Source organism: Crocodylus porosus, unplaced genomic scaffold (genome assembly GCF_001723895.1).
Source record: "Crocodylus porosus isolate Cpor-Errol unplaced genomic scaffold, CroPor_comp1, whole genome shotgun sequence".
Lineage (NCBI taxonomy): Eukaryota > Metazoa > Chordata > Crocodylia > Crocodylidae > Crocodylus > Crocodylus porosus.
The window spans coordinates 37348322-37374287 of record NW_017728910.1 but is presented as its reverse complement, the minus strand read 5'-3'; the positions used below and the strand labels follow the sequence as shown (position 1 = coordinate 37374287).

General features: G+C 41.0%; 1 protein-coding gene across 5 annotated transcripts in view; it reads right to left on the bottom strand.

Moving 5' to 3' along the window:
* The window catches only part of DOCK10 (dedicator of cytokinesis 10), a 202821-nt gene that overhangs the window by 89021 nt on the left and 87834 nt on the right, over nt 1–25966 (bottom strand). For all 5 annotated transcript variants that reach the window (XM_019533056.1, XM_019533052.1, XM_019533054.1 and 2 more), the window contains exons 8-14: nt 18793–18976; nt 14431–14516; nt 13303–13386; nt 12119–12274; nt 6288–6506; nt 4549–4671; nt 2949–3031 (exon numbers count right to left, since the gene is read on the bottom strand). In XM_019533056.1, the coding sequence (XP_019388601.1) occupies nt 2949–3031; nt 4549–4671; nt 6288–6506; nt 12119–12274; nt 13303–13386; nt 14431–14516; nt 18793–18976 (935 nt within the window). The remainder of the gene's footprint in view (nt 1–2948; nt 3032–4548; nt 4672–6287; nt 6507–12118; nt 12275–13302; nt 13387–14430; nt 14517–18792; nt 18977–25966) is intronic.

Here is a 25966-nt window from a genome sequence, read left to right as displayed (position 1 = left end):
GGACAACATCAGCATTGGGCAGGAAAGGTAGGGGAGGTTCTGCTGAGCAAGAAGGGGGAAGGCCAAGGGGAAATTTTTACCCAGTTTGGGGACTTAAAGAAAGTGCCAGGCTGCTGCTCCTGCAGCAGCTTTGAGCAAAGGCAGGGTTGAGTCTGTGCCACTGCACTCTCTCTGGATCCACCCCTGACAGTGTCCTCTTAATGCTCTGCATCCTATCAGATGGGAGAAAGCACTAAACAGGCACATCAAATGCAATATTTATTATGAAGAACAGCCTCTCAACAAGGCAGCTTGTGTGTGCTAGGCTGTACTGCTCCTGACCATTTTGATAGTGGACAACCCATCACTGACAGGCTTCCAGTCCCTACTTTGTACATGTACTACAAATACAATGGGGATGTGTTACTGAGAAACTGCAGGGCCTTAGAGAGTCATGCTCTCATACCACATGACAGTAAGCAGCTGAGAGTAGTAACAGAAAGAGAAGAAGTGGAGACCGGAACAAAACAGGCAAAAGAAAGGAATAGCAATAATAAAAAGAAGTAGAGGAATGGAAAAAAGGAAAATAAAGGAAGGAAGCCACAATGGCGGAAGGAATCTCAGAAAGAGACAGATGTCAAGTGAAAAAGGAGAGAAGTAAAAATTCAGAGGAAGAGATCAGAAAGTGAAACAGAAGGAAATGGACAGTGGATTATAGAAAAGAAATGCACAGAAGACAATTAGGAAAAGAAGGAGGGGGAGCAAGGGAAGGAAAACAACAGAAAGTAAATTATTGCTATTGTACATAGCCACCAAATAAAGGAAAACCTCTGTCACAAACCCAACCACAGGGGCCCCTAGAGCCCCAGGTTTCTTCCCACTGTGCTGCTACTTGCCCCAAGGAACAGACTAAGATCTCATTGGGATTGCTCCATACACCAGCAAGCCTCAGCTCCACTCTCTTATATCAGACTCTGCAGCTGCTGAGAAGGAATTTCTGCCAGCCCCAGATGGCCACTGAATTATGGACAAATTTGTTATGTCCCTTTCTCCAGCCTGGAATATCACTAGGCTTGAAATCACCCTTTCTGAAGCCAATCAACAAAAGGTGTATTACATATGATAAAAGAATAACACAAACAAAACTGACTATAGATTTGGAGACAGAAAAAATAAACAAGAACATATCCTTACCTTCTTATCTAGGTATACTTAATCTTTCCTGACTGTCTTGCCAGCATCACCAGACATCAGCCTTCCTGCTGATTTCCACAAGTCCTGACTGCTGGGGTCTCTGACACTTCTGAGCCCACTGCCAAACTCTTCCAACCAGCACCACCTCCTACCAGCACGCTCAACAGTCACCTCAACTCTCTAGAAAGCTGTGGTGTGCTTGAGGTACCTGACACACCTTTGGCTGGATGGGCCATTCCTCTCAGATGCCTCTGCTACACAGGAGTTGATTTCCCCACTACAGAAAGACAACGGCTCAGGGCCCAACCCTTTCTGCCTGCGTATGGGCATAGCAATTCTTCTTGCCAGCAAGAGAGATTTAACTGTTCCACTCCCTTTCCTTGACTAAACTGTATCCCAAACCATAAAGATTTATACAGGCAAAACAACACAATCTGTAGGGTGATAACAGTAATATAAGTGGATACAGGATGACACTGGGGATGCAGACAGAAGTACAGCTCCCAGCTGTAACTCAGAGCAATTTCTGCAAACCATTCTGAGTTGCAGTGTTACCCCAGACCAAACAGAAGTTCACTGTTGGTTCCAGGGGAGAGGAATCTGGCTGCCGGCCTGCAGCCAGGTTCCCACAGCAACAGCCAGGGTCTCTGCCAGTGTTCACTGTTTTCAGAATGGGAGGGGGAAAGGCAGTGGAGGGAGCTTGTTCCCAGCTAGTGCTGAAGGGTGGGGTGGGTGAATTGGAGCCCTCCCCCTCCACCCCAATACACCTCTCCCACCCTCTGGGGGGGACTGAAAAACCCCAAGACTGGACTCCCTCCTCTCCCTTTCCTCCTTTCCATTCTGAAAAAAGCTTGGAGGCTTCTAACAAGGCCACACATGTACAGTAAAACAGAAGAAAACATTCATGACATGCCATGAACCCCCAAAACATAACTTCCTAATGCCTATTCTCTATCAACATTATTACCATGCCACTGCCTTTTGGGGATGCTAGGAGCATAGCAATTCCCACATTTGGTCAAAGTTTCTTATGACTCCTTACAGTCATTGGAATGCTACAGTGTAAACAGACATTACACTTTTATCAGCATAAGTGATTGGAAATCAGTCTATGACTGTAAAAGTCCAGAAGTTCAGCACACGCAGATTGTTTTAAAAATGGTGGAATATGGTCTAAGGTATGCTCCTCCTCCCCCCCCACCAAAGGGCAAATGTGTGTTCTGTTCACTATCAATCTAAACTACCTCACTTACAGAAAACCGCATAACTTAGATTGATTTCACCTCTGGCTTTTTAAATGTCTGTACCTAGCCTTAAAGTTAGGCACTGAATCTGTGTTTGGGCTCATGGAGAGGGTTCTGCTTTTCTGTTTTATGAAAGAATTAACTTTGTGGAGAATCTCCTGAAAGAATTTCAACCTTGAAACCTCTCTTAGAATTTTTAGCATCAAATCATTCAGATGAGCTTATGACAAAGTGAAATTTTTCAGTGATCCTTGATGCTTTCCAACAAATTCCAAAGTGCTCATGAGTGAAAAATGCTACCACACTAATACTGAATGGAAAAAAGTGACTACATAATCTATTTAAAGGAAGAAAAAATGGGATAAGATAGAAATGATGAAAACTGCAGGGATCAGCCTGGGGAAATGATCCAAGTTAAAAGCATTAGTTCAAAGCTGAAAAGGGTCTGTAATAAAAGTATGAGTCCAAGAGCAGACTGAGCTGTATGATAGTTACATTAAAAATCTGTTACATAACAATCATTATACATACCTCACTGACCAAGCAAATGGCATACGGTACTTCCCCAGCTTGCTACAGAACTGCTTGTTGGATTTTAACACCTTCTGTGCACACTAGATAAAGAAAAACTCCATTATAATGAATATAATCTTCTATTATTTTGTACTGTGGAAAGTAGGCTTATGGAAGGCTGAAGCAGAGATGGCTTATAGAGACTGGAAATGTGATTCAAAATACATTTATGGGAAGTTCTAACTAACTGGATCAGAGCTATGGAGGCCTTCCAGAGAGGAAAGTTTTCTTATTAAGGAGTTATAGTGGTTCTTGGAACTTATGCTGTTCTAAGGATTTTCAGGGACTGTGACCAGGATAATTGGGGATGCAAGATCTGAGTACAGCCTCTGAGCAACCTCTTCTAATAAGGCTTTAATGGAACCAATGGACTTACCCTGCCCTTGGGGAAATACCTTGTGATGTTCCTGAAAATGAATCCTTTTCATAGTACAGAGACTTTCTGTTTAATTTAACTAAGTGATCTCTGAGCTGGGGTATTAAAGTTTAGACCAGCAGATGTCAATTTAGAGTCTACCCTGACTTATAAATTATGCAGCCCTTATGAAGACAATGGCATGCCACAGGATCCAAGTCAAGGAAGAATTTGGCCCTTCAGGGTAGTCTTCAAAGTGGAACTGAATGGCATGCATACATCCAAGTAGCAGATCAATTTCAGACGTTAACGTTGAACTTAAAGGTTAGCAGAGAAAGGATCTGGGCTGATGCAGTTTGAAGAACACGCTGACAGACAAATATTTAAGTGGAGTGCTATGCTGAAGTACTTACAGTTGCCTTTCTGTTTCTTCAGATTCCCTGAAATGAAATTTTCTGAAACTTCCGAAGTGGCGGACCTCAAATCTGCTCCTTTATTCTATATAAATACCACCGACGCATTCATGTCTCAATTAATCTTCCTAAACCATGGATTGCTGAGAGAGCAATTCACACCAATGCCCACTTAGCCACATTTAGCAGGTTTGGGGATGTGTGGGCAGCACAGAGCTGCATTCAGGCAGCAGCACACGCCCGGGGTAGCAGTGTAGTTCCAAGGGCATGCAGCAGTGTGAAGGTGCATTCAAGAAGCAGCATGGGTCCCTGGGGCTACTGCTGATGGGCATGTCCATTCGGGCCTGGATACTATGAATTCTGCAGCAGGCCATGTCCCCCAACTTTCAGTAGCTTGCTGGACTATCAAGAGGCCAGATGGAATGGTTCAGCCCATGGGCTGTATGTTTGAAACCCCTGGAGTAAAACCTATATGACTATGGATTCACATGAAATAATCACACAGTATTTCATTAGGAATATTTTGTTTGAGAATTAGGCTTTGTTGCCAAGCACACTGAAAACTATACCAACTGTACTAAGCAGATATCTTCATAACATGTTTAATGGCTTCATTTTGTCATCCTTCAGATTACTGCTTTTGCCTTCATGAGAAATAAGCCTTAGATAAGCTTGTAAATTAAGCTCACCAGTGAACTGGTAGGATTTACAAATATAGATTACAGTGTTTTGTACTGATGGGAAGATGTTTACACTACCATAGAGAAAAATAATATTTTCATTGTGTTACCTTATTAGAGTCTGGATTCTTAATGTAAGGCTCAGCACTGCTGGCAATATTTCCCATGAGTATCTTTTCTATTTTTGCCACCAACACAATCTCTGAGTGGGGGTTACTTATAGAAAAGAGAGCCTATAAATAATCAGAGAGAGTACATAGTAAGCATATAATACCACTACAAATGTTAGACACATAGCCAATGTTCCCTGTTGACATAAAATAAATTCCATTACAAAATGATAGACTGATTTTAGAGTTGAATCCAAGTGAGGTAGAGTGAGTCTCTATTGGTGGGTCTTTCACTTTCTTTCAGTCTCCTTTATGTGGACATTATATCAAGTTGGGCTCTCCAGAATTTCACTCCTGTAGGCCTACTTTGCAGATAAGAGTAAAGCATATCCTGTAAGTGAAACACTTCTATAATTAGTCTTCTTACCCACAATTTGTCATTGGTTCGGTGAACATAAAATCATTGAATCATAGAAAATTAGGGTTGGAAAGGACTTCAGGAGGTCATCTAGTCCAACCCCTGCTCAAAGCAGGACCATCCCCAATTAGATCATTCCAGCCAGGGCTTTGTTGAATCAGGCCCTAAAAACCTCCAAGGATGGAGATTCTACCACTTCTCTAGGTAACCCATTCCAGTGCTTCACCACCCTCCTAGTGAGAAGCTTTTTCCTAATATCCAACCTAAACTTCCCTTGCTGCAACTTAAGACCATTGATCCTTGTTTTACTATCTGCCACTCATTGAGAACAGTCCAGTTCCATCCTTTTTGGAACTATGCTTCATGTACTTAAAAGCTGCTATCAAATTCCCCTTCAGTCTTCTCTTCTGAAGACTAAATAAGCTGAGTTTCATCAGCCTGTCCTCATAAGTCATATGTGTCAGCCCCCTAACCATTTCAGAATAGGTTAGAGTTGACTAGTCATTTATTTTGTACATGACTAAATATTATCTATGGAATATTTTCCACACAAGAAATCAGTTTGTATTTTTCATCATAATTCTCCTTTTGATTTTGTTCACCTACAAATCTATAATTATGAATATAAATAACCAGCAGGTTGAAATGTTTCACCATTTTTTTTCTATTAGAAAATATGGTTTTGTTGATTTTGAAAATTTTAGCAGGAAAGTACTGATTCTGAGGATTTTTCTTTGATGTATCAATTAGAAAATTGGAAATGAAAATCCTGCTTTTAATCAACATTTTGAAAAGGCCTGTTTTATTTTACTTTTGTTTTATTACAATCTTTTGTCTCCTGTTGGATGACAGTAAGGAGTTTAAAAAGTGCCACTTTTAATCAATGGAGGACAAGGACCATGTCCTTGCTTAGACATCAATGAAGAAATCCAGAAGAGGTTTTATAAGTTTGTCTAATTGGTATGGGAAAGGCCAATATTTAAGCCTAAAGAGTTAGCATAAAAAATAGCTTCATATTTTCTGAGTATCTTCAGCTAACAGATATTGACTTTTTCAAAGAAGCTACTGATGCCTATTTTAGGATGGGCAGAACAAACTTGAGAACAGGTGCCTGAAAACATGTTCTATAAATAACATATCTTCATCTTGCAGTGAAAGTGAAGGATATCTTTCTAATATAACACCTGAGATACAAAAATTGGAGAGATGTTGAAGCTATCATGGTCTAGGAAATATGCAAGAGACAAGGCATATTTAGTCCAATGAAAGATATCACCCAAAAAAGCATCATCTGTGATAAAATTCACACATAAAATAATACCTGTTTTGGATATTTCAGCCATTCCTGTGGAAATCCCTTGATCTGTGGCTCTTCTGTTTCTTTTGAGTCCATATTTTCAATAGTGCCATTCTCCAAAGGCGAGGAAGCTGAAATCATTTGTCTAACAAGCATGTGGTTCATATCCACATGAAAATCAGCAGAGATTTTCCTGTTGTCCCTGATATCAAACAGAGCCACGCTCACAAAGAAAGGTTCTACCTAGAGATAAAAATCAAAATATATGTGCAATCAAAATATAGCAATATAAAAAGCAACAAGTATAAAATCTGTAGCAGGCTTGCCTTTTGGCACTTGAGTTGAGTCCTAGGGTTGAGATTCTGCTGTTTTGATTGGTGAAGCCCAGCCACTGATCAAGAGGCAGCAAAAGGAGTTGAGTCATGCCCCATTCCTGAGGAGAGGGGGATAGGAGCTCCTTCCGGACCTGACTGTAGACAGCAACACTGTCAAGTCTGGAAGACTTCAGGGGCAGAGCCCAGGAGTGTATAAAAGGAGCTGCCTGCCCAGCACGAGGGGAGACGCATCCGGGACAGAGACGAGAGAAGAGCAGGGCTTAGAAGAGCTGAGGAGAGCTGCCCAGCAGGGTGAAGCAGTAGCTCAGGATGAGCACTTGAAGACTTCTATCAGCAAGGAGCAGAGGACAGCTCCAGTAGTTAGGAACTCAGTGCGCACCACAGTGCATACCATCCAGACCCTGGGAGCTGTGTGGGGCGGCTCGGGTCTGCAACCTCTGGCACGTGGCCAGAGACAGTGCACAGGCTGGTGCATGGAGCAGGATCTTTGGAGTGCTTGGGTGGCTCAGGTCCCCAACCCCCGGCATGAGGCTGGGAGCTCGGTGCAGGAGGTGCTGCGTGGAGGGTCTGGGAGTGGATTGAGCCCGGTGTTGCAGAGGCAGCCCGGGCCTCCAACCCATAGTCCAAGGAGCCAGATGGTGCTTGGGCTAGTAAGCCAACAGACAGGGCTAAGCCACAGGCCCCAGAAGCCCTGCATAGCGGAGCCCTGTTCCAAAGGACAGCAACTCCCCTGCCCCCCTGAAGCCTACTGCAGGTGTGAGAGCAGCCTGGTGCAGAGGACAAGGGCCACCCTCCAGGCCTTGGAGCCATGAATTGCAGGGAAAAAAGGATTCCCACAGGAGAGGGGGAGTCCCCCTTGGTTAGTTAAGGGCTCCTGAAAGTGGAGGGCCCACTGGGAGTACCCCCCTGAAGTTACCAGCTTCCTTGAAGGGCCTGGGAAAAAGCCATAGGGCACTGGGGTTTCCCCTTGGGATTAAGTTCATCTTTGGGGTTCTTGTGCCATAAGTGGTGTGATGTCATACCTTATATTTTGTGAACACTCATGTTTGCAAATTAGTAGATGAGTAGAGTCCTAGGGCTCTGCTGAGACCCCCTTTTGCTGTTATTTCACCTGTTGTTTATTTGTGGCTTATTTATTGTTCACCTATACTTATCTATAGTTAATCTGTTGCCTATGTTTATTTTGGGGTTTATCTGTTTCAGATCAGATACTTACCTGTGACTTACCTGTATGTGGAGCACTGGTGTAAGGTTTTACAGCATTTACCCAGAGGGTATTGCTTATGTTATTACTTTAGACACACACACACACACACACACACACACACACACACACACACACACACACACACACACACACACACACAGTACATATGTTTACATCCATTTTTCTTTTCCTTGTGAAAAGTTAATGTAAATAAATTTGTATATACTTAAGTCCTCTGGCTGTCCTGGCCTGGTTCTATAGGGATGGAGGGAAACTGAGAGGTCTGAAGTTCCCCCACAGCATACCTTCCAGCTAACAATTCCCTTCAATTAGAGAAGGGGAATATATACCCAAGTACACCTGGGCTACAAACCTATCAATTCTAAGACCTGTATGCTAAGCTAAACTGTGCCAGTTCCCCTGCAGATGCACTGGAGGATGTAAGATCTAGGAATATGGGGTTGGAGTGCTGTAGCTGTGATGGTCCAGGAAATGTAAAAAGCTTGGGACAGACTTTACACATAAACTGGTTTAAGTGATCAGAAACTGGTTTAAACCTGTAATAGAACAGATGTTCAGTGCACATAAACCACTTTGAAAACGGCTGAAATAGGTTTGAGATATTACCTGGTTGAATGTAGTATCAGAGACTTAACTGATTTGGGTCAAACTGGTTTATGCAATGTCTGATCCAGACTCCTTCCTGGCTGAAGTTAAACCAGAGTCCCCCAGCATCCCAGACGCTTTTCAGCTCTAGGTGGGGCTCTCTGCTCCAGAGAGTGGGGCCTGAACCCTCCCCTCTTCTCCCTCACTGGAGCTCTGGCAGAGATAGCAGGCACAGCAGCATGTACCTGGCTTTCCCTGTCCCCACTGCCCCTGCCCCCTTGCTGCTCACTGCTCAAGCAGGGATTCCCCCATTCTTCCCTCGCTCACACAGCATGGACTATAGCCAGCATGTGGTATGCTAGCTAATGCTGAGAGGTGCCTGTGTAAGGCAGACAGGACAGTGTCCACCTAGGGCTTTTTGGAGCTAATCAGCAGGTCAGCTGGTAATGTCCCTCCATTCCTTCCATGGGAAAAAACTGTTTAAGAAGAGCTTGAACTAATAAGAGAGGCTTTTGTTTTCTGATGGGCTGATAAATGCTGATAACAGAGCTGATAAATACTCTGTTATCAACTCCCTGCTGGCTGGCAGGGTGCGGAACCCCTTCCTAATCAGAACATCCTACTAGTGCCTGGCCTTGCCTCCCCTAACCCCCTCCCAGCACTTTGGAAGGGAAGGTAGGGATGCTCTAGCACCCCCAGCTTCTCACCTGAGCCACTGCTGGCATGTGCCTGCATTTCTTCAGTCCATGGGGGGGATGTCTGTATGATTAAAAACTGGTTCAGCCTAGCCAGGTTAAACTAAACCGCACAGATTGAATCAATTCAGGGTCAAGCTTTTTGAATGTCTGTCCCCAGCCCAAGAGGATAGGTTTTTCTGTTATCTTTTTATTGCATCAACTACATAGTTAAGAGAGCAGTTGGACAAAGTTTTGGACATTGAGTGCTATTGCTTATGAGATCTGCCATAGAACATTTTTGTCTTTCACAGACACATAGGACACTGTACACATTCTTTATCCTTGCACTTTGAGGATGTAGAGAGTTTGCAACTGTAGTTTTTCTAACAGCACTAGATTATCTGGAAAGACCTGATAGTGACAAGGCTGAGTGACAGATCTGCCAACATTTCACATTAGCTGGCTTTACACAGGGCAAAGTAAACAGGGCAGAATTTTGGAAGATCTCACAGCAGTTGAACTCCTTCTATACTCTAAGACAAGGATCAGCAACTTACAGGCCATGGGCTGGATCTAGTCCACCAAGAGACTGGATCTGGGCTGTGAAACTGGGATGTCAGCAGTGATTTGGCAGTAGGTCAGCACTGTGTGGGACAGAGGCATAAGCAGCACTGGCCAGGTAGAGGAGGCGGCCTATCTTCAGACCTCGCTTCATTAAAGTATTCCCCAACTCTGAAAAGGTTGTCCCTGCTCCAAGAGGCTCTTTGTCCATCTCAAGAATTTTTCTAGGCATTTACTAAACATGGTCTGTGGCTCCACACAGAGCACCCATTTGCAAATTTACATGCGGCGACAACACAGTGATGCCTATCTAACAATTTTCTTATGAGCCATGTGATAGTGTTAAAGCCTAGCTTTTGCAGTCTGGAGATTGTGTCAGAATCTTGGCTTTCTTTCAAAAAAACAAAAAAAACAAAAAAAACAAAAAGAAAAAGAAAGAAAGAAAAATGAAAAAAAGAATTCTAACTTTTGCGGTCGGAGAGAACAGGATGAAAAACATGAATTTATTAATTGAATAAAAATTTGAAAAACATTTTGTCAAAAAGACAGAAAAGTTAGTTTTAAAAATCTCGATTTTGCAATCAAGTCTTGTAACTCTGGGCATTTGACACATGGCAAATGAACACTTGAGCTAGACCTCTAAATTAGAAATGAGAATAAAAAATATGCTGACCTATGTTTTCACAGCAAGTGTAAAAGGAAGCAAATGGAACAGTTACATATTTGTGACTCCACAGAAGTGTGGTTTAGACACAGGGAAAAGACCATACATAACATGACCATCAGGAATGGCCACTTTACTGGGTTGAGTAGGGACTAGAACTGAAAACAAACCTGGTGCGTAGGGTGGTACACACAGTTACAACATCTAAGAAAACATTACCCCATCCAACAATGAATGAAAATATATGACAGGAACTCTTGAGAAATGCTGTACACAAATGCCCCTGGTACAATGAAGACTTGCATGTCATCATTACAAAGAGAAGCAACAAAACAAGGGGTTTCCTTGAATCTCCATCAACTACAGAAATTATTTCACAGAAAATGGAAAAGGTGAATGCTGAGCAACAGAACCAGGGGCAGAAAAATATGTAGTGACTTTCTGTGTAAGTGGTGACATTGCACAAGATGCAAATTTTCTAATTTTCTAGGAAACCTAAAATCTTAAAACCAGCCATTTCTATTCATATTTTCTGTCATGTCAGTTCTTGCAAACATTGAACAAGGTTTATCCATTAATTATTTTACTCTGCTCTAGTGAAAAACATCAGCTAGATCCCTATCCTAACAAAACCAGTTATGGCAACTTAAGACTGCTTTGCAATATGGAGCTGAATCAGTAAATCTGGCTCTTAACAAAGCACAGGGTATAGAGACCAGTGCATTAGCAGATAAATGATTCTATGCTTTCTCAGCTTCTGTGCTGCATTTTCTTGCTACAATCATCATTACTTTACTTCTACTGAAAACTGAATTGCCTCAACATAGATTTGAAAAAATATTTGAAATTTTCCCCCTAAAAGCCAGGAGTTATTAACTCAAAGGGCATACACTTTTGTAATTTAGAACTGATCCCCCTCCTACTACCACACATACATCTTGGCTTTTTTTTCCAACAAGAATACAGTAGAGGGGGAGCTGATTCTTGCCCTGTTCTACCTTCACTCAAAACATCTCTGGAGGAAGCAACCAGCCTTCTTTACCTTGCCTGCTGGGCCCCAATTAACATTTTCCTGATTTCTGGCTCTGTACCTAGTAGAGGACCATCATTGTTTGAGCTGTGCAGCTCTTGGGGTGAAAAGGGGTCTAAATCTGCTGTTTCAAGGTATCTCAAAAGATACTTTCTTCAGCCAAGGTTCATCCACACATTAGTGCATCCAGCAGGAGGCATCAAATGTTTATTCTACCCTGTCACCCAGCACTATTTTCTGTACTATTGCAATAATTATCCTCTGTTCTTGCAGCAGATATACATATCTGTTGAAGTTTAGTTCATGCTCCCTCTTCAGACAATGGTGGGGGCACATTAACATTGCAAAAAAGCAATGTTGTTTTAGGTGGAGTGTGGCCAACTCTACATTGATTTCCCATCTGCTTATAAGACCTAACCTCAGATCCACTTAAGTCAGTGAGAGTCTTGGTTCCAGTGAATCTTACACCAAGTTCACTACATAAGACTAAGAAAACAAAGATCCTCATAGAATTTTTCCCTTTGAATTTAGATCAAGAAAGAATAAATTTATCTAAAATGTTTTAATTATATATTCCCTAAATGAATTAATTGAATTGGTCTAATACATGATTAGATCCTAACATATAATCTAAACAAGGGGAGACGATACAGTGTGTGAAGATGACGTAGATGTAATTTCCCCTTTTAAGGTAAGGCAGCAGTGATACAGACTTAAAGGAGCCCATCCATCAAGAAAAGTAAGATGAAGATGCAAAGAAATGAACAAAGCTTACATTAGTTACAGGATCACTTTCATTTTCAGTAACACAAGCCTGAAGATTCAAAATGAGAGATTTGCAAGTTATCATGATCCTCTTTGCAGCCTTTTCCTCAAATGGTTTGATCATCAATTCTGTTTCTAGAAACTCCTTTTTTTGAGGATTCAAGGTCTAAAATAAACAAATAATTTGGGGAGATTAATTATATTACAAGAAATCCAAATCATGAACCCCTTACTAAATTAAAAATATTATCTTCACAAGCAGGTAAAGTATTATCCTAAAATTTACGGATTGGAGAATGGAAGCAAAGTGATTATCAGTTATCATGCAGGATGCCTGTGGTGTAACTGATAACTGAATTAAGGTTTCCGAAATTCCCATTTGATACCTAATCCCCAAACCATCTGTGTAGCACCATCTTTTTGTATTAAGAGGTACCTAATTCAATCTCTGTTTAGATGAATGTAGTCAAAAACCTATGAAATGTAACTCCAAAGACATGTTTGTAGAAGATTTCCATTTCTAAAATTACTACAGAATATTCTGGTACTGTTGAGTATTTCAATTGACTTGAACAATGGTTGAATTGATTTTATTTTGACCAAAGTTTTCTTTTCAGCAAAATAACTTAAATAGCTGAAATAGTAAGAATAAAATTTGCTGTTCTCATAGTCTTTCTATCTAGAGAGGAAGTATCATGAATCCTGTGAGATAGCCTGCTCTCATGAGATTTTTGGCTCAGATGGGAAGATTCAGGAGTTTCAGATATCATTCAGAAAAAGAACTAAACTTTTGTCTCCTTATCCAAACAGCCAAATTTTCATCTCAGTTCAGCTTCCTCTTGATGTCAACAGTATTTCTGTCATGGTTTCAAGTAGAAGTAAGATTGAAACTTTTCTGGAATGTACCAATCTCTATTTTAAAATGCCAATGGTCTAAAAAGTTGGTCATTTCACAATTTTGTTATTGGACCAACAAATCAGTACTAGTTATCATAAAGAAAATTATTTTAAGTATTATTTGTGAGGTAAGCACACGACATTGAGAACAGTGATCATCCCAAGAGCAGAAGTGTGTTGTAATACTTAAGTACCCAAGTACCCACAACCCTTCAAACAACTTTGGTTCAGGTACCAAATTCATTATGAGCCACTTGTATTTTAAAAACTGTTAGTAACCCAATACAGAATTCTCACAGTTACATCAGGATCCAGGGAGAACAGATTTAGCCGCTCCACATGTCGAGATGTTTTCACAGTTTCTTCAGTCTCCATGATATACTGTGGTGATAGTTAATAAATTAGACTTCTGCATACAGACAATAATTCAGATACAGTTGGTAAACCTTAGAAAAATATTTTTGTTTCATTTATAAAAATACATTTCATTTCTATGTCTGTTAATATTTCAGGTGCCCAAAGTTGTTAGACATTATTTAAACTGCACAACACCCTTTGACAGGTAGGTAAATCAAGGCACATATTAAGTAGCTTACCAAAACATCACAGTGAGCCAAACAGGATTGGGAGTAGAACCCTAAAGGCCTAACATACAGTCTGCAACTCTTAATTATTAGCTCATATCCTCTTCCTTCAAACACACACAAATAAGCAATGTTTGCATTTATTTTTTTCAAACTCATGAACTCAATGATATTTTAATATTAGTTTTAGTCTGGCAATGTCAGATGAGCATAAATACATATCCAATTTCAATTTCAAGTCAGGGAGTGACATGCTCATAATTTTGGACAAAATTTAGCCCTTTGTCTTTATTATATCATAATCCTCAATAGCTGAATATGTCATGGTGATGTGCGTAGACTAGATAATGATACTGGATGAAATGGAGAATAATATGTTGGTTATCTTCACTTAAAATACAGTGTTAATATTTTTTATGATAGGTTTTTAGTTGTTTGTTGCCATAACACGCTAAAAAATTGCCGCCATTAACTTTTCAGGGGCTTTTCTTTTCTTTTTTTGGTTCTTGTTGGGGTTTTTTAATTGTTGTTGTTTTAAATTACCCCATTTCGCTACAGAAGTTTATGAGAGAGAGACTTGGAGGAAAAAGTACCTCACCTGATACTACAATCCTCTTTCAATGAAATGATAATGTAACTGGCAGTACACAGTGTGAATGCAATGTTAAAATCATTTCCTCCTTTGCTTTGTCATGGCTCTAAAAACCAAAATGAGCTATGATGGGTTTTAAAATGTATTATTATCATAAAAAGAGGTGGGGGGTTTGCTACCACTCAGTTTATATACACCTTGCAGTGCTGTGTAAATCAGGTCAGCATAGCACAATGCAATGTCTCTTACTTTTACGAAGTCTGGATGCGAGGTATTCTCCAACAGATCTGTCTCTTCTTGTTGGCATTCAGAATTTATTGAAACATCTGCAGACTCTTAAAAAAACCCGATTATTGAGAATGATTGTGAGGCTTTTATTACACTTGCTATTAACTCCTAGGATTAAAATATAGTTATCTTTTTTTCTACCCTCAAGCCTTGTCCTTTCCAACTGTGTCTCCTTCTCTTGTTTGTTACTTCAGATCAAACAGACAGAAAACACCCCCCTAGATTTTAATCTTTTCAGAGTGAGGGGCTCATCTGTATTTATTTTGTGAAGTACCTGGCACATATATGAGCACTCTGTACACAATAAATAATAAAGCCCAGGATACAACCGCTTTTTCATTTTTCTCCATCTTTCTTGAAGCAACACAAGGAATTTTTTGCAACTTGATAGTCCAGATCTTCTGATACTATAAACCTAGGGTCTTGTTACACCCTATGCTGTAAGCTGCACAGATGTTGATCAGTTTAGGCCTAACTTGGAGTTTGGAGCAGTCACATGTTTGGTCTGACCTCTGACTGGCCCCTTACCTGCACAGCTATGACTTACCACTAGAGGACCGGTGAGAAGGAGGTCTGTTTCAGCCCTACTTCTCTATGATTCTCTATGCTTTGTCTATTCCTAACCCATGGCAGCAGCAGCTTTCTAGACTGTGGGGAAGGGATAGAAGTCACAGGGTTCCTCAAGAGCAGCTAAGGGACTTGGCAGTGGGGCTGAATGGGGAGGTCTCTGCCCACCTGGTTCCTGCCTCTGAAGGTGGAGCTGCCAAGAGCCTACAAGCATGGAGCTCCAGGTTCTGGCTGCCCTGGGGAGAAAAGTGGGAGCTTTTCTGGGGGAGGATTTCAAGATTGGGTCCTGTGGTGGGTGGTGCTACTATAGAGCTACCCACCTCACTGTACCAGGCCCCAAAACCTTGCTTTGGGAGTCTCCCATGGGATGCCTACCACCAGGTGTCCCGCTTCCTGGAGAACAACCACAAGCCTGGAGTAACACTGCCACCACCTGGGCACTGGTCTCTGTTAGGGCTCTGTGCAGCCTGGGGCACAGAGACCCTGCAAGGCTTGGGGGTGCTTTACCCATTGGCAATATTTCTGAGTGCCTCTTTCAGCTTGAGGCATCCCAAAATAACCTCAGTTGTGACTGAGGGAACATCAGCAGACAAACTCTGCTGGCCAGGGTGAGAGCAAAAAGGGTTGCCTCTCCCAACACAGTGAAATAGTCAGGCATGCTATAACCCAATACCTTTATTGATCAGGCTGGGTAGAAGAAGGAAGTCAGAATACAGTTTGAGCAAACATAATCAATCAGAGTCTTACACAGTCTTGGATGTAATAGTCCTTTTAAAATGCGTTTGCCTAGACATAAATCCTAACTCCTGACTAATTTCCAAGTTTTAACTTACAGGAATTCATTCAGGGAGCAGCATGGAGGCACTTTGCTTGTGGCTTTTCAAAATGCCTGCCAGAGGAAGAGAGTGTTCTTCCTCTCCCCTCAGGAATTTATCTGATCTGGTCACTTTGTTGACCAGTTTGAACCAAAAAGAAAAGCAAGTGAGAGAGAGAGGGGATGACCCAAGGGAGAGCAGATAGAGGGGAATTTCTTCACAGGTCCCAGCAACCAAGTGTGGGGGAGGTCCCCAAGCTGGGCTGGGGCTGCCTAGAAGCCCTTTCTGTGTCCAGAGCCTAGCAAATTCCAGTGCCCAGCTCTCCCATGTAAAACCTGAACTGCAGAAGACAAAGTGGCGTGGAGGCAGAGATGCTGCCTGGTGCAAGGGCTTTTATCTCTCCTCCTTCCTGTCCCCATCTCTCCCCTGATCTCAGCCTGGGCTGAGCCTTTGGGTCATTGACAATGCATAGAAGCGCTACTGACGTTGTTGGCGGTGCCTGTGGGTGGTCGCTGCTTGCCCTCCTCCTTGCCACTGACACCACTGGCAGCCTCTGCAGGCAGTCGTCATTTGCCGCTGGCCCCTGCTGACGTTGCCAGTGGAATCTGCGGATGGTTTCCACCCCGTCCCTCCCCCATCACCGCCCCTCCCCCTGTTGCCACCACCACTGTGGCCACTGGTGGGAGCTCCCCACTTGCTGCCACCATGCCACCACTGTCGCCACCTGTTGCCATGCCCCCCCAGCCTCTGGGGGCATGCATTGTTCATGCTTGGGGTTACTCTGTCTGAAGGCACCCCCAGTAAGCCTGCTCCCTCCACCTCTGCCTGTGCCCTCGAGGCTACATCAGTGCCTTTATAAGGGGCTCTGCTTTCATTTGCCTATAGTCAAAGACAACACCAGCTCCACAAACAGGTGGCACCTGGCTGTACAAGCTGGCTTCTGCCATGTGTGAGCTCCCTTCCCAATCTGTAGTAATAAGCACACCTGAGTTGCTGCCCAGCACTGCCACTCAGCTACCTCTCTGTCTCACAGACAACTGCAACCAGCTTCCAACCATGGCATTGAGTTCTTAACATGGTTCCTAAGGGTGTGGGGTTGCTGCCTGGGACCATTTCCCAGCACTAAGAGTGCTTGCTTGTTTAGAACTGACCTCTACTAGTCATAGCCCAAAGGGAGATCTGACATTAACTTAAAGGCCAATTGCTTTGGAAGGCATGGGAAAAAAAGCAGTAGCAGCAGGACAATGTCTTATTTATTTCTTGCTTTCCTAGCTCCCTCCCGCTCCTGTGCAGATAAGTTCATGCCTGGTCAACATTTGTGCAGCTCATAGCATAAGGTCTAACAAGGCCCAGAATTACATGAGTCTACACCATCTGAGAATCTAACTTTGGCCTCCAAAGCTCATTGGCTGCTGTAGATGGATAAGGCCACAATACAGACTTGCAGAGCAAACCTCTGTACACAGCTCTGCAAATCTTGCACTACAGAGCATTCCTGTTTAATTTTTTCTTTCCACTTAGCAGTTTATCCCATTGAGGAGCAAACACCTGAAATGACTTAGGCACTCAGAAGCCAAGAAAACATCATATTTTTCTGACAGGCTAATCTCTTCTGCTTGTTCTTAAGACTGTCACCAGTACAAACTTCTGTTTTCTATATTAGTCTCATAACTGTGACCTTTTCTGTAAGTTTTCCTTCCCATTATTTGCGTATTTTAATGGTAGGGTTTTCAAAGATGTCTTGATGACTTAGGAGCATAAGCCCACAAAGGCATTTTTTTAAAAAATCCCAACCTCTGCTGTTACTACTCACCTTCTGGTGTTAGTGCTGTACTAAAAGCATCCTGTATCTCCAGAACCTGAGTTTAAATGATTTTAACATCTGTGTTTGAGAAATATGATAACACCTCAGATCTAACTCTGAGTTTCCCCCAGCGTTAAGTGTCTGTGGACTGCAAATCTGGATTCAGTCTATCATAAAAACAGTACTAGGTTGCAAAGCTCAAATCCATATTCAGATTCAAATTTTGGGAGTGTTTTGACTTTTAGTTGAGGCTGCTTCCCCTTGGATGTGGAATTTTTTGTGTGAAATAATAGGTTGTACACAGAGTATAGTCTAATAATCCCCTACTACATGCTACATATAATTACACAGTTAACTGATCAATCTTGTAATAAATTTAGACCAGTTACATGTGCAAAGACTGGTCACAAGTGCAAAGTAATTATCATACCATTAACTGGTTAACTGCACAATAAATCTGGACCAACTATACATACAAAATAATTATCACACCATAAAAATGACTATTCAGCTATAAAAAGAGTCAACTGGCTACAGACTTAGTGCTTGAAAATGTGTAACAACTCTACAGCTGGTTTTTATCCAGCTTTAATTTGGACATGTAACAGAGCCCATAGAGTATTCAGTCCCTCTTTGTAGAGTGAAAGCACATTAGTACACATTTCATTTGTAACAGTAAGAAATGAAAAGTCAGCAGATTAGTATATTAAGCCTTTATTAAAATGGCAACATACTACAGCTGGGATTTTTCATTAGTGTCAGACATTTAAGAAAAAATGAAACTATAAAAGGCATTGACCTCTCTCCTAGAAAATTTTTAAAAATATACACAAGACACAATATATGCACATGAACACATCCAAAGGGATACTGAAAGAAGGCTACATTTACAGAGTCCCCACACAAGCCTTATGATTCCCACTGACTTGATCTGAAATTATATGGTTTAAATTCCACTTAACCCCTTGAAAAGGATCTACTAGGAATTAACTGAAACTGTTCAGAGAATGTAAAAATTCTGTAGGTGTTTGTCAAAAATCAGTACTGCTGTGGGCACAAATCCATTAGACAAAGGCAGTTAAAATGATCCAGTAACAACCTCTCAAGCAAGAAAGCTACCCAAGTGTATTTACTTACCAAGTTTCAGATCAGTGAGATCTGCGCTTTTCCTCTCCTGAATGGACCCCTCTGGATTTATTTGCAAGATTTTGTTGAGAGTGGATATCCAGTCATCCATATCCTGCTCATTTTCAGCTGCTAGCACAAAGTATGTGAGGTCATTCATTTTTAGTTCAAAGGCATGCTTCCTAAGCCTGTTATTCTGTTGTAACAAAAGAGGAGGAAGAAAATGAAGACTGCAAATAATAAAAAGTCAGAGTTGTGAGGAAGATGGGGCTTATTCATGTGACAAACTATTTTAAAAATTAAAATTCAAATACACTTAGTGACATTAAATAAAACAAAACCAAAATTTTGAGGTATTAACATTTGCATGTGTTTTACTTGACTTTCCAGATGATTGAAGTCTTGTGTTGGTTATATGACAGCATCACTGGAAAGTTTCTTAGATAACTGAGACCACACTTACCTATAATATTTCACTGCAGAAGTGTTAAGTATTGATAGTGTTTTAGTTCTGTAGGAAGGGACCACCTCTAACATGGATGCCTTATTACACCCAATCAATCCCAAAGCAATCTGGAAAGACTACCAACCTGGGACCAATGACTATTAAATGTAGTTTCTGTGATGCCGATATTTGTCTTTGGGAACTCAACTAGGTTTACCAAATTCTTTCCTAGTAGACTATTAGTGAAGTATCACACAGTAAGAGCTTTTACTCAGTACCTGCTGTGGTTGGATTTGTACTGGTTTCATACAGGCTAAAAGCCTTAACACTTATGACCTAAGCACTTTACTACTTTAAGCATGTATGGTTGCTACTGATTAACTATGTGAAGTTGCTGACTTTATCCAACGCTAGCAATTCTGTTTGTTCCCTAACTCATCAGCTGTATTCCATGGACACTCAAGTGAAAGCACTAGCAATATGATCTTTTCATCATCTTTGACGGAAACCACTTTTACTGCACCAATACTCTCATTATACCCTGAACCCCATGACAAGCAACATAAAAAAACAACTCCAAGATTTAAAAATAACCTTTTAATTTTGTTGGAGGAAAATTATGCTGAAGAACATAATTAATACTTTCTTCCCTGGATCACTGCTCCATTGCTGTCATTCAGTCTATTGGAAAAAAGGAAGTAAGGTTTCCTCAGGTCTTCCTCTCTCATATTGAATCTGTTCCTTTCCCTTTGCTTTTAAAAATTCTTTTCACTTCATCAGTTTTCAGTCCTCATTCAGCAAAACTAAGTTGTAAAGGAAGGTAATAACCCACCTGCCTCCTAAGGTGTATAGTTTTGTCTACAGGATTAATCTATTATATATTATCCACCTCTGTGCAGACCATTTGGGAATATATGTTTCAGGACAATGTTTACAGAAATACTAAGTTCTATTCAAAGATCTGTTGAAGTTGCACCTCATCAACATTTAACACAATAATTATCACAGAAAAGAACCGGAGGTAATATCTAGGAAAGTGTTACAGATTTTATCCAGGCAAAAGTATTGCGAAAAAAATTAAACTAAATTAAATGTGAATGATTATTTTCTTAGGCTGTGATCAAAGGAGACTGAGCTCTGCCAGCCATCTCCACTCTATTCCTTATAAGCGGTTTCTTTATGGTAATGTTTAAAACTCAAGGACTTGTCCTCAGATGGGCTTTTATAGAAAAAGCACGTGGTTATTCTATTCTGTCTAATTTATATTTCTCTCCTTCTAAATCCATGTCTAAAGTGAAAGGAAAGCTACATTTTTAAAGATTAAAATATCACAGATAAGTCCCCAATGTAGAACTTCTATTTATATGGGAAAAATTATTTTTCATGGTTATGTTTGACATTCCAACAAGGAATATACATGAGGAGTTACTATCTCTCCTGTTGTTGTCCACAGCAGTGGGGTTTTCCAGTTGTCACACTGAGGACATTGTGACAATTGTACAACTAAGGCCTGAACTATTTATCAACTCAAATAATACAATTATCCTATTCCTCTTCACTATTATGTCTTACACTTCAATGCTACATATGTAACAATAAGAACTGGACAGTCTTTGAACTAAGAGAGGACTATGGAAGGATATGCCTAGACAATCTGATTCCTTGGAAAAAAAAAATCACACATATATTTTCTGCCCTTTTATCTGTAGAACTCTACATGATTTGGACAATATGAGACTTAGGTTGGAAAACAAATTAACCAGGAAAACATTTCACAAGATTGGAAAGAATGATCATTGGGAACACCACAAATTCCCCCTCAAGAAAAGAAAAGAGTGGAAAACTTTGATGACATAGTTTAACCTACTGTATTGCTAAAATGATTCTGGGAGGACAAAAGTGAATGGAAAGGTTAAGGGTGTTTTGTAGAAGATAAAAGATGAGATAAATTCATAAACTATCACATACATATCGTCCTTAAATAAAGAAGAGAAATCCATCCTCAGTATACTAACAGCCAGACTTGGTATTGGTCTGTAGCATCATAATTTACCTGCAGATCATTAATTCTTCAGTCCCAATTATGAGACTCAATGGCTCTTCAGCTACTGAAACAGCACAGTGAAACTGAATTAAGTTACAAGATTTTATAATACAACATGATTGTCTCCTTACATTGACCAAATTAGTAAGGCTTTGTATGATATTCTTATGACATCAGTTTTCAGTTTGTTAGTGCACTCTCTTAAACTTGAAAGAAGTCTTGTGCTGGGATACCTGTTAACTCCTGGTCTTAAGACATTTACAAGCACTGATTATTACTGTCACATTTCAATAATTTATTGCCAACATTCCAGAAATCTGTCATTAACTAAAATTAAGTCACAGCTGACCTTTAAGGGATACTAAAGAACTTACAGATTTCAGCTATTATTTATTGAACTAACTGATCATTAATTTTTATCTGTCCTCAATTAACAGTCTTAATTAAACCAAGGATTGTGTCATCTAGTTCTATGGATCTATATATTAGTGCTATGCCCTGATGCATAGAACTATAAGCCCTCACTCCACAGTATTTTAGGAGCTCTCAAGCAAACCAGGTATTGAATCCACAGCCCAAAGTTCTTCTTTGTATGAGGTCAAGAGGGAAGAAGGTATGGTTAAGTAACATAGCACTGTTGAAAATGAAAGATGCCTGATAGCCTGAATTCCCTCACTGAGAAACAGATTTATAATTATATCTAACTATAATTTGTTTTCACTGAAGAATTCTGATGTTTCAAAACTGGAACTTCCCATGGAAAAGCTTTAGTTTATTGAGATTGACCATTTCAAAAGAAAAAATGAATCAAGTTTTAAAAATATCAGCCTTAATTTTAGGATTTTCTAAATTGATTTTTAAAATAAAAATTAAATGTTTTGAAATTATGCAACTTAAACAGTTCAATAACCCCCAGAAGATTTTCTCCCCAGATTTCTTTCTGCAAGAATTTTGTCTCATCCTGATTCAGGATGAGACTATCTTTCAAGCTTCTGAAAGTGCTACTGGGCTGAGAAAATCACTTTTCATCTGTCTCTCCCAGAGAAATATTCTTTGTACATTAATACCCTGGTAACGAGTTTGAAATATGATCTAGAAGGAAGAAACCACCTTGAAATTTCTCTTATGAAAGGAGAACAAAAGACATCAAAACAAATGATTTTGTTGTCTGCAGTATGCACTTCCTTTTATGGACTCTGCCCAGAAGTTTAAATTAGATACTATAATGCTACCAGGCTTTATCTAAAAGAGAAGTAGAACTCACAGGCCGAATCTTAGACAAATTAGGAAGGAAAACTTCAATATCCCCCTTTCCATATGCATTTCTGAGTTTTGGCACGCAGATGAGACCTACTGCCAAGTCTTTGTTTCAAAATCTTCAGCCAAGTACTTTTTCTCTGCAACCAACTGAGAAAAAATACCTCCTTCTCCATTTGCTTCTTTATTACCAGTTCCATATGGAACTTTAGCTTAGGTTTAAAATGTAACTATCACTGACACTTAATTTAAAGTGTAGTGTTATATTCTACAGGAAGAAATCTCAGAAATAATAGAAATAACAAGCTAAAGAAGCTTAGTTCTGATCCTGCCTGTAGAATCATTCTTCTAAAATCATAAGTATTTAGTCCAGGGGTGACACATCTTCCACTGTATTCTTCCCTTCAGTATGTGGATCATACCAGCATAGAATCTCATTCTCTGCTTAGATGCCCAGAGTAAACTTAGTGACTTAACTGCAGTCAACTGCATTATAAATTGTATGACATTGCTGAAAATAAAAGGACATTCAGGGCTTTAGTTTCCTAAACCTTCTTGGGTGTCTTTAAAATTACAACTGCATATTTTTTGGCTATCCAGGGCCCAGATCTCCTCACTTCTGGCAACTTTACACAAAACTTTGTCTTTTTCTTCTCTCCGTCTCTGAGTTTCATCACACTTTAGAAGTGGTGGTTTTGCTGGTGATGATGTACTGCCACTAGCCTGAGTAGAACACCTTGCTTTCATTGGCGCACTCATTTCCTGCTGAATGTCTGAGCCACAGCACAGGGGGAGCCATTTCTTCAACTGGCCATCTCTGTCATTTGATATACCTCCTTGGTCAGGCTCAGCAGCCAAAGGAACTAGCTTCCAATGCTAGCAAGGGTGAAGTTAAGTATTTACTAAAACACGAAAAGCTCTGGACCACTGGTAGTAAGAAATAAATGCAGAAACCCAGAGCCAGTGGTCAAAGGTTGGAGATTAAGGAAATCAGATTCAAAAGCAGCAGTATCTTTAGCCATTCTTATGTTAGTCAAAAGATGCTAATTAACTTGTAAAAATTACTGATTTCAAGACTTCTGCTATTTTGGGCTAGATATGGAAAACATGTAGTTTCTGTGTTTATAATTGAACCATATCCAAAACCACAGTGGAAGTGCATATTTCAGGGTCTTGTTTTGAAGACCCCCCTCTGTGCAACACTGGTCAGACCGCAGCTGGAGTACTGCATCCAGTTCTGGGTGCCGCACTTCAGGAGGGAGTGGACAGCATTGAGAGGGTCCAAAGGAGGGCCACTCGCATGATCTGGGGACAGCAGGACAGACCCTATAAGGAGAGGCTACAGGACCTGAACCTATTCAGCCTTCACAAGAGAAGGCTGAGAGGGGACCTGGTGGCCATCTATAAACTTACTAGGGGGGACCAGCTGGGATTGGGAGAGACCTTGTTCCCCCGAGTGCCTCCCAGAGTAACAAAGAATAATGTTTATACATTGACTGAGATTCAGGCTAGATATCAGGAGGCACTACTTCACAGTCAGGGCAGCTAGGATTTGGAACCAACCTCCAAAGGAAGTGGTGCTGGCTCCTACCCTGTGGGTCTTTAAGAGGAGGCTTGACATTTACCTGGCTGGGGTGATTTAAGCCCTGTTTTCTCTCCTGCCCAGGGCAGGGGGTCGGACTAGAAGATCTACAAGGTCCCTTCCGACCCTAGTTCTATGAATCTATTAAGTTCCAACTAAAGCTTGTCTTTCAGAAGAATACTTACTAATAGCAAACATGAACAAACAATTCCTTCTCAAGTTTTGTGAATATGGGAACACTTTTCATGTTCATGCTTCCAATGGGGAGCACCAAGACACAAGCACAAATGAGGATGAAAATCATCAAGTATCACCTAACAACAGGAACTGACAATAACAAACCAGCCATGAATACACTGTTTCACCGCACTCATCTCCACAAGAAAACATTAATTAGACTCCTGTTATATTTTGATCAGAGATAAAAATCAATCCTGTGGAAAGCACATTGAACCACTATTATTTAGCTAAAATACTCTTTATTTTAATCCATTTAGAAATAACAACAGGGGAAAGGCCTTACATTATTACAGTAAATTACAAGAAATGCCTGGTTGAGCTTTTACGTATGCCAAAATATCTATATTATTAATAGCATTTCATTTACCTTCAGCAATTATTTTTTCCATTATGGAATGTTTCATTCCTTTCCACAGATGTAATCAATTAGCTTAAATTGTCAATTGCATGCATTGCACATAATACAAGCATGGGTTACGTGACTGTGAGAATAGGTTTGTAGAAACAGAGATATGTACTTCAGCAGATTTGTCTGAGCATTACTACATGTGTATGTTGTATGGTAACTGGTAAAGCTAACAGTTCTGTATTTTATATCTCACTGGTAACATAGCATGGATGGACTGGGTCTCTTTTGAGTGATGACACTCTTTTTAGTCTGGAAGGCACCTAGATAGAAGTGTGGATAATTACTTATTTACCATGAATATTATCATTTTATGTGGGGCACTATTCTATAATCTCTCTGCTTGTTCAACTTTATTTTAAACTGAGAGAAGTAGTTAGCTGTGTTAATCTGAAGTTAGGCAGACTAACTGTTAAACTCTTCCAGGTTGGCTGATCTCGTACGGCGAGCGTTAAACTAGCCTCGCCGGGGGAGGGGGCCGCAGGAAGATGAGGAGACAGGTGACACCTGAGCAAGACAGGTAACAAATGCAAGGAGTGCCCAGGTAAGAAACAGGGGTCCAGACAGTCTCCCAAATCGGGGGGTGGCACACACAGCTAGACAAGGCCTTAAATGCCTATATACCAATGCTCGTAGTATGGGGAATAAACTGGAGGAACTCGCCCTCAGAATAGCCAGTTCAGACCCAGACATAATAGGGCTTACAGAAACATGGTGGGATTCATCCCATGACTGGGCAGTTAGCATTAGGGGCTACAGGCTTTACAGGTGGGATAGAGAAGGAAGGGAAGGCGGGGGGGTGTGGCGCTCTGTCAAGGCAATACACATCCTCTGCCAGCAGAATGGGGTCAGAGGAGGGACAAGCTGAAGTGTTCTAGGTCAAGATACAAGGGAGGCATGGGGAGAGGGATCTAACGGTGGGGGACTACTACAGACCCCCCAACCAAGGGGAGGAGCTGGACCGGGAATTTTCAGGTCAGCTTGCAGAGGCACTTAAGGCAAGGGATGTGGTTGTCATGGGTGATTTAAATTACCCGGACATCTGCTGGGAGGAACAGTCAACCAGGTCGGACCGGTCTAGGAGGTTCCTGGCCAAGATACAGGACCTCCACTTAATTCAGGAAGTGCACAGTCCCACCAGAGGAAATACCCTGTTGGACCTGGTCCTGGCCACAGGCGATGACCTGGTAAGGGGCCTCCAGGTTCTTGACC